The 9,132-nt window shown below is 44.3% G+C and overlaps 1 protein-coding gene across 2 annotated transcripts in view; it reads left to right on the top strand.

The window, feature by feature from the left end:
- Positions 1-109: 109 nt before the first annotated feature.
- Positions 110-9,132, top strand: part of SCAF4 (SR-related CTD associated factor 4) — a 46,402-nt gene continuing 37,379 nt past the window's right edge. Inside the window, exon 1 of one of the 2 annotated variants that reach the window (XM_048934131.1) lies at positions 110-377. In XM_048934131.1, coding sequence (XP_048790088.1) covers positions 348-377 — 30 coding nt within the window. In that variant the 5' untranslated portion in view covers positions 110-347. The remainder of the gene's footprint in view (positions 378-9,132) is intronic. The other variant, XM_048934132.1, reaches the window with a different exon arrangement.

Raw genomic sequence — 9,132 nt, 5'->3', positions numbered from 1 at the left:
ACTCACCCGGCCCGGGTCACGTGACGCCACAGTCGCGCGCGTTTCCCCCCCCCACCCCCCCCCGCCCCGTTCTCTCCTGTGGGTGGCGCGGGGCCGGGAGGCCTGCGCGATCCCAGGGTGCTGTGCGCGGCGTGGGCTCCGCCATCCCGCTGGGAGAGACGGCCTGCCTGCCCGCGCCGCGGTCCTGCCAGCGAGACGCCGCGGCCAGCGAGAGAGCGAGGCGGGCAGGGAGAGGAGAGAGCGTCGGCCCCGGCCGTCGCCGCCAAACGGCCATGTCCGCGCGCGGCCCCTGAGCGGTACCGAGCCGCCCCTCCCCCGCGCGGACGCCCGCCTCAGCCGCCGCCAACATGGAGGCCGTGAACGCCTTCAACCAGGAGGTGGGAACGCGGGGCGGCGGGGGGACCGCGGGCGCCGAGGGGTCACGGCGGCCGCCGTCGCCTCACCCCGCCCCTAGCACTCTGTTTCCGGCTGTGGGCCGCGCGGGCCCGGCGCGGAGGCCTACGCTGGGGAAAGGCTCGGGCCTGCCTCGGCCTGCGGCACGGGGCCTGCCTGGGGCGGGGGGCACGGCGAGGCTCCTCGGGAAGATGGAGGCGGCGGGGGCTCGACGGTTGCAACGGCCTAGAACGCAGGCCGAGCGGGGTGGGGGGAGGGGGAACTGGGGGCTACTATCAGCCTCCCCGGTAGCTTCCTCGTCCCGGGAGCCTTGTAGCGAGGCGTGCCCGGAGCGGGCCGGTGGCTGGGAGGGAAGGGGGAAGGGAATGAGAGACGCGTTTGGGAGCGCGGGGCGCTGCCATGTGAACGGCGACGAGTGGGAGAGGCGGGACGTTGGACGGAGAGAGGGAACGGAGCGAGGGTGCACGGCTGTGTGGGGCTGGGGCTGGAGGAGCCGTCCGGCGCTAACCCTACCCCTGTACCTACCCAGTCATAGGCAGGTGGGAGAGGGGTGGGTGTCCGGCTCCTGGCACACAGGGAGGCCCTCCTTTCTTCTGAGCTCTTGATCAGCCAATAAGGATTTGAAACAAGATGGACAACGGCTGCTTTTTTTGCATCGTGTTTTGAAAAATAAATATCCAACTTGTATTTTATAAAGTTTTTGACACGTGGCTCGAAATGGTTCTTACACTGAGTTCTGTTTAATGATTTTTCAGGTCACATACAGGTTATAGAACGTTCATTTTTTCATTACGGATAATCATTTAAAAACTAAGCCAGAACCTATTCTGGCGTGTTTAATGCATTTTGAAGGTTGCTGTGCACGTTTGCTGAGCAGAAAGGAAAAATGGCAGGCTGCTCTCATGTGATGAAGTCATGCTGTGTAAAGTTCACTCCCTGCAACTGCTTGTCGCGCGTGCACAACTGAAAATCTGTGCTTCCTTAAAAAAAAAAAAAAAAAAACAACCCAAAAGTTCAAAGTGAGAGACTGTATCCGTCCTGTTAAGGGTGATCTTTTTCTTCTTTTATTTGTATCTGTTATGAGTGCATGTTACATTGTTTTGAACCAGACCTGTGAAAGGGTACAAAACAATCTCCCCAAATACTTAGAATGTGCTGTTGTATTCTTATGTTTCGATTTTAATGCAGAAATATTCTTACCTGTATAAATAAACATAAAAGCAGTCATCTGCTAGAATTTCTACTTGGTTTACTTCAAGATGTTGCTACCCGATACACTTAACTGTACAGACATTGATTGCTTAGCAAAAAACCAACACTTTTTGCTGATCTGGTGCTGAAAGTATGTGTGACTTTAGAGCATTCTGTGACTAACCTTAGTTTCAGAAATAGATGTGTCTCGGTGCCACTTCCTCTGGGATGTATATCTACTCAAGTGTAGTAAAAGCATAATTCTTTTGTTTGATGCGTTCAGAAATACTGCTGGAAATTCTGGTGCCTGTAAGCAGAAGCACATTAAACCACTGCATTTCATTTGAGCATGAGTTACGGGGAAAAAATCTAATTGCTGAAACCCCTGTTCTGTGATCATTTGTACCTGTGAGTAGTTCCCTGGGACTGCTTAGATCAAAGTTAGCATGTTGTTAGGTTTAGGATTCATGTCATTACTGTGTGGTCCTTAGAAGGTGTACATATGATAGCAGTTAGAAACATAGAGTTGTTAACCTGTTAGCTGTACAAAGCGTGTTGCCTGAATCTGTGCGCAAAACTCAATGCATATTAAAATAAGCTTTGAAACACCTCAACTTTTTTGAGGAGGGGAAGGTTTACAGTCATGTATCATTCTTGTTTCTGGTCTTTCGCAGGGAGAGTGGAGAAATTGACACCGTTTGTGAAATGGTTCTGTTATTCACAGAATAGTGGGCGTAGGGGAGGCTGATGACTGTGTGGGAGCTCATCTTGTCCTTAAGATTGTCTTAAAATGCACAGAGGTGTTAAGGACTACAGAGGTGCCAGCATCTGCTGATTAAATAGATAATAGTTTTATTGAGAGTAGATGGCTTCAGCAAGGAAGATCAGGGTTATCCCAATCTACCCTTTTGGTCAGTAATTCCTCAAAGTACTGGCAGGCAGTTGTACAATACTACTGTACAAAGAGAACTGGGGTTTTATAATGGTAACTCTAACTTTGGCAGCCATGAGTTTTGTTCTGGGCTTTCCATATATGCCAGAGCTTCGCTGTCTCTTCTCGTGTGGAGGTTGCAGCTGTCATTTGCTCAGCCATTTACATGTACAAGGAACACGACTTGCTGCCTCAGGTGACAGTATGATCATTTGGGATTTCCAGTTTTGACCTATGGATTCTGACTGTATGTGATCATGTTGCAGTGAAGTAACAAGTTCCTGCCTGTCAGCTAGTTGTGATAAGTACTTAACTGCCCATCTGAATTGGGAGGTGAGACTTAAATATAGAGGTCTGAGCTAGCATGTTCTACTTAGCAATTGTGGCAGGCTATGGAGGACCACTTAGATTAGTTTGGCTCTGGTGACGGGTGGTACTTGGATGAGTTGCATAACTGATCATGTTTGACTGTGTTGCCCGCTCCTTTAAGTCCGGATTTTATACCTATATTTTGAATGCAGGTTTATTAGTAAATGTGCCTCTTTAAAATTCTTGTTTTTCTAAAGGAGCAGGCATGGATCTTTTCTGTATTCACCAAACATATTTACTGCTTTATTTTTATCCAGCTGCACTCTGAGCAGATATTTCCAACTGGATATGTAGGATTTGACACTTACGTGATATACTATATTTTCCCTGAGGAAATTATTTCAAATTGTATCTTGGGGGAAGGGCTTACAATTTGTGTATTGTTTGGTGTATTTGGTTTGTTACATTAACAGTACAGTGTAAATAAATCACAAAAGGTAATTTGATAATGGTGCAAAACTTTGATGTGTCTTTAAGAAAGGCAGTAAATATTATTCCAGAAGAAAAATACCCCACACGTTTACAATAATTATTAAAGTTTTTAAACCTTGTCAAGTTTTAATTTAGGGAAGATATATTTTCTTTTTGTTAACCTGAAAAATCTAGGAGATAGCTAAGGGTTATAAAAGCTTGGGACCAGAAATGAGGATTTCTTCAGTCTGTCTGGAAGTGGAAACAATTGAGTTTGCTGTTTTGTAATCTTACCTTTCTATTGAGTAATGCAGCATATTAATTTAATCATGTGTCTCAGGTTGGCAGTAGATAATCTGTATCACTAAAACAGTTGATATCTCACTTCAGTCTCCCTAGATCACAAATAGATATTTTGTGGGCTGTTTATTTAAAGTTACAGCTGCAGCTTCCTTCTTACCATGTATCCATATTGGGTGTACCAGTCAGTTGTGTTTTTCTATAGCTTTTACTAACAGTAGACTACATTTTGCATGCTGCATTATGTAGGTTGCTCTGAAAGTGACACCTCATTTATTTTCATGGAAACTACAACAGGTACAGCACAATAGCACTATTTGATAGAGCAAATTCTTAGCTGCAGAACCATACTCTAAGCTGTCACCATACTTAGCTATGCTTTTTTTTGCCAGTGGTGGGCAAGAGCCTGCATGTCACGCTTCTAAAAAGCAAAACCATACAAAAGCCAGTGGAGATGAGCCAGTGTTGCTGTCACCACTGCTGAGATGCACCACTCATACCTCACTGCACTCTCATCCACTGTTTGGTCTCCAGAAACATTCAGCAAGCATTCATGAATGTCATTGGATGCCATTTTTTTCCACGTGGAGAAATTCAATAACACACCGTTACTTTGCATACCCCTGCATGTTAGCTATAACTTTGTCAGACTGCCCCTTTGCTGCCGTCTGCTGCACGGTGGCAAAGTGCAACAGAATATTGTCAGGAAAGTTCGACCCCTACTGCCACAGCACCACCATCTGCCTCTGATGTCGTGGACCAACATAGTGAAATGGGAGGCATTACTTTTAGAGCCGTCTTCTTACCATCCATCCCCTGAACTCTCAGTTCTTCTCTTTGTTGTTTTGCTGTTGCCAGCAAGTTTCATAACCTGTAGAGAGTGGCATTCAGAGTTTTTGATAAAGGAAACGGGTAACCTGTATTTTCTGTTCCCTTCACTTCCCCTTCCCACTACAAGACCTATAAATAGAGGTTAGCAGGATATCCTTACAGCAGTTCTTCGACAACTCACCAAAACTCCTGAGTTTCCTCAGTTGGATTCTCTCTGCTGTGTGGCAAAACAAGAACACAACAGCGATGCCTGTGGTCAGACGAAAGACGCATCGCAATCTATGCCTGTTGGTACCCTTCATCTCCTTAAGAAAACAGTGAAACTGGTTGCAGATGCCTAAAATACATCCCAGGAGGCACTGTGAGGGTGTGCTTTTAAGTGAGTGCTGCCTCCCACGTGTCCTGGGAGAGTTGCTCAAGCAGCAGCTCTAATAGTGTTTGGGTGATGTGTAGAAGGGTAAGAGAGTGCTGCTGGAGTTTCAGACTGAATTTAGTATTTCTTTATTCCACGATGAAGACTGAAATTGCAGAAGTAGCGTGAGCTCTTTTGGGACAGAAGTTGCTTTATTGCTGTATTCCCATTAATTAACGGGTCATCATCATTGTGATAGTGAAAAAACTGTGTTTCTTCTAGACTGAACTGTTTCCAGGAATGTGGATAGCTGTGGTGTCTTATTAGAGATTCTTGGTAGGAAGCTTTTCTGCTGGACTCATGAGTATAGCTCTGACCCTAAGAGGCAGATGAGTTCCAAAAACATTGGCATTGGAAACAAAATTCTGATCTGTGTGCTTTTGTGCTGTCATTTTAATTTGTTCTTGGTAAAGGTTTTTCTCCCTAGTGATTCTGGATTTGTGAGGGGTCTTTATAGGCCTCGGAAATGGCTTAGAGGATCAAGTACTCTTTTTGTGTCTGATTGAACTGAAATCTCAATGTGTTTTCCAAAGAATAGAGTCTGGTAGCCATGAGTTTCATGGTGATCTTTTGCAGCACCTAATACTTGGTGTGTTTCACAGTTGATGGTCAATGTTAGTCTTAGCAACAGAAGTTTGGTACATATTATTGTCTTCCTTCCTTTCCGTGCATATCAAGAAAGAGTGGAGATCTGAAAGAAGAAGCAGTGAGTTTTACTGGGGAAGGAAAATATATTTTAACAGTTTTCTTTTACTTGTATGCATTCTTTTTTTTAAGACATCTGTCTTAAATAGTATAGTATAGTATAATAGTATTAAAAATAGTAAGATGCTTTGTTAACAGAGCAGCATGCTGTTGGTATGTCATAGTCATGCCTTCTGTCTTCCTTTCCTCCATTTTTTCTTTAGGTACATGAACAAATTACTGCAATGATACGTATGTAAGTGGTTTGCAGTTTGGCTTTTCTCTTATGCGTAAATGTATTAAAAAATAAGCGAATATACAGAATATTGGCTGTTTCATTCGTGTATATGAAGCCTTGCTCAAATAAATGTTGGGCACAAGAGACTTCCTGAAATTGTTAAGGTATTGTTAGACTACTCCATGAAAATTGTGGAGAGAAGATTGAATGAGGGTATTGTAACAATGACCTGAGTGCTTGATGCCTACTAAACACTGCTTTTCTTTCAGTATGTTATGCATCAGTGCTGTTCCTTTTCAGTGGATTTTATTTAATGAGTATATAAAACAGTCATATCTCTCTATTTGCCAATAGAGATCACTTTATAGCACAAGAGGCTTAAGCAGGAGAGCAAAGCCAGCAAAGTCAGTTCATTGCTTTGTATGTCAAGTACAAGACACAGGAAAAGGTCATAAGCCCAATCTTTTTCCTTCTGTGCAGTGAGATTAGTCTCGTGGGATGTCACTGTCTCCCTTCTTTCCTAGTAGTTTCAGTTTTTGAAAGTATTTTCTTTTTCTGATTGCCTTAGAGTATAATGAAATAGTCCAGTCAGAGATAACTACAAAAATCAAGTAGAACTGCCTGACCACTTCAGGACTACTCAAAAGATATTGGCGGAATTACTGAAATGCGTCTTTAATGCTCTCAGCCATGGGGCATCAACCACCTCTCTGGGAAGCCTGTTCCAGTGTCTGGCCACTGTCATAGTAAAGGCATTTCTGTAACGTCAAGTTGAGCCTCCCGTTGAACAGCTTTGTACCATTCCCAGGTGTCTGGCCACTGATGACCAGGACAAAGAGATTGTTGCTTCCCTCTTCACTTCTTCTGCTCATGTTGCTGTGGAGAGCAGTGGGGTTGCCTCTTAACCTCCTCCAGACTGGACAGCCCAAGCACCCTCAGCCTCTCTTCACAGGACATGCCTTCAGGCCCTATTTACCAGCTGTTGCCCTCCCCTGGATGCATTCAAGTACCTTCTTCTATTGTGGAGCCCAGAACTGCACGCAGTATTTAAGTGAGGCCACAACAATGTTAAATATAGGGGGAGAATCACTTCTTCGGCTGGCTGTGCTGTGCTTCATGCACCCCAGGGTGCAATTTGTCCTCTTGGCAGCCAGAGCATGCTGCTGGCTTGTGCTGAGCCTGCTCTTACCAGCACTCCCAGGTCTACCTCTGCTGACTTGCTCCAGCTGCTCATCTCCCAGTCTGTGCCTGTGTCCGCTATCGTTCCCTCATGTAGCACCCAGCATTTTCCTGTCCTGAACTTCCTGTTGTTGCTCTGTGCCTGATGCCCAAGTCTGTCTAAATAATTCTGCAGGACCTCTTGTCCCTTCAGATGTCTCTTTGCTCTCTTCTTTCATGCAATGTTACTGCATGATTTTGCTTTTCTTTTAATAAACTTAGTAATAAAATAAAGCTGATAGCATTCCTACATCTCATCTTTCTCTTGTTCCTAAGACATTCTGTGCCCACATGTGCTGTCTTTAGGGTTCTAAGGTAAGGCTATGGGTAAACTTGAAAATAGCCGTTCTTTCCTTTGCTTCAAAACATCATTTCTGTTTCTGTGTAAAATAGACAGAATCACAGAATGGCCAGGGTTGGAAAGGATGTCAAGGAACATGAATCTCCAACCCCCCTGCCACATGCAGGGCCACCAACCCCCACATTTAACACTAGCCCAGGCTGCCCAGGGCCCCATCCAGTCTGGCCTTGAACACCTCCAGGGACGGAGCATCCACAGCCTCTCTGCGCAGCCTGTGCAGCACCTCACCACTCTCTCTGTAAACCCTTAAAGACCCTCTCTGTAGACCTTTAAAGAGCATGAATTGGAGGAAGGCAGAAATGAATAAAATGTTTTTTTTGAAGACTAAATAGTAGAGGTCGTCATCCAGTTCCTTTTCCCATTACCCACCTCACTCAGGACTTTGGTATGGACTGAAAAGGTGCTACAGTTTGAATTGGAAGACTGTTAATTCCCTCAGTTATCTCCTATTGTGTGTTTTCTGTAGTACTTCAGTGTTTTACATTGATCGTTGGGGATGGTTACTTGCTCATTAAATAGCGTGTAGTACTGTTAGTCTCGCATTTGATGTCTAGTAAGGGTGAAGGACCATTTCAATTTTGTTATTTAGTTGCATTTATTAGCTTGAAAATGAGTGAGTGATTCTCCTTTCTTTGAGATTCTTGACTTCAGAGGTATCCTGCAATTCCAGACTCTTACAAGAAGAATGCAGGTCTATTCTTCACTGAATATTTTGTATTGTGATTTGAGTTTAGTAGGTTCTTCAGTACTTTTTTTTTTTTTTTTTTTTTGTAGTACCTGGGTTGGTACAGAGCAAGGAAGAAAAGATCCTTTTGGAAAATGTGGTGCTGCCATAGCATTTAAACTGTCAATTACAGAGAGGGAGGTTCCAGGAGCGTTTGAAAATTCTTAAGCTCTCCTAAGCCAGAGCTTGTGAAAAACAGTGTGTTTTTTTCTGCTGCTTTCAGCAGGTAAGGTGGTTAGTTTTCCCTTGTGTATGAAAAGATCCACCCAGACAGCAAGAGACATCTTTTCCCGAACTACTGAATATCAAACATAAATAAAGGTACAAGTCTTGAATAATCCTTGGACTCACTCATTGTTGCGTTGTGAGGTTTCACTTGATTTCTTTGCCTTCTCTTGCCCCGTGGTGCTCCCCACCCTAGGGAATGAGGTACTGTGTGTGGTTCTGAGCGCCAGATGAATGAGATGGGGAGCAGTAGCCCCTGCTTGCTTTTTTAGACAGCAGCATCGTTGTACAGGAGAGGAAGGTGGGAAGCAACTCTGAGCTGTTTCTTTTCTCCAAATATATAGTTACGGTTGGTTGACGTTTCCCAACCGGCTATAAGCTTTCCATACAGCATGCTGGAAATGCTCTCAAACTAAGCTTTTACATCTGGGTTGCCTTTTGAACTGATGGTAGTGCTCTTAGAGGAACTGGGTATCTCAGTAACATTGGAATAATGCTCCTCTAAAAGCAGACTTTTCTGGCGTATATTGGTTTGGGAAATGAATGCAATAGAGGATCGGTTCTAGTTGAATGCATGCAGATGTTCAGTGCAACACCTGTGTATCTCATGATTTCCCCTTCTAGCAGTGAAACTTCGCAAGGATTTATTAACATTGTATTTTAGATTTACTCTTCTTTTCAACATGGTTTTGACATGTGTAACTACAATAATAAGAATTTAATAAAAATCAGCTTTAAAATAGTCATTTGGTGTTGTAAAATCTCTGGAGAATCTAAAAAGGGTACAGAGTTTTGGTGTGCAAAAGGGTAGCAATGGAGTGAGTGTGGAGAGAGGGCAGGATAT

Source organism: Lagopus muta, chromosome 1 (genome assembly GCF_023343835.1).
Source record: "Lagopus muta isolate bLagMut1 chromosome 1, bLagMut1 primary, whole genome shotgun sequence".
In the NCBI taxonomy this organism is placed as follows: domain Eukaryota; kingdom Metazoa; phylum Chordata; class Aves; order Galliformes; family Phasianidae; genus Lagopus; species Lagopus muta.
This window is presented reverse-complemented; position numbering and strand designations above follow the sequence as displayed.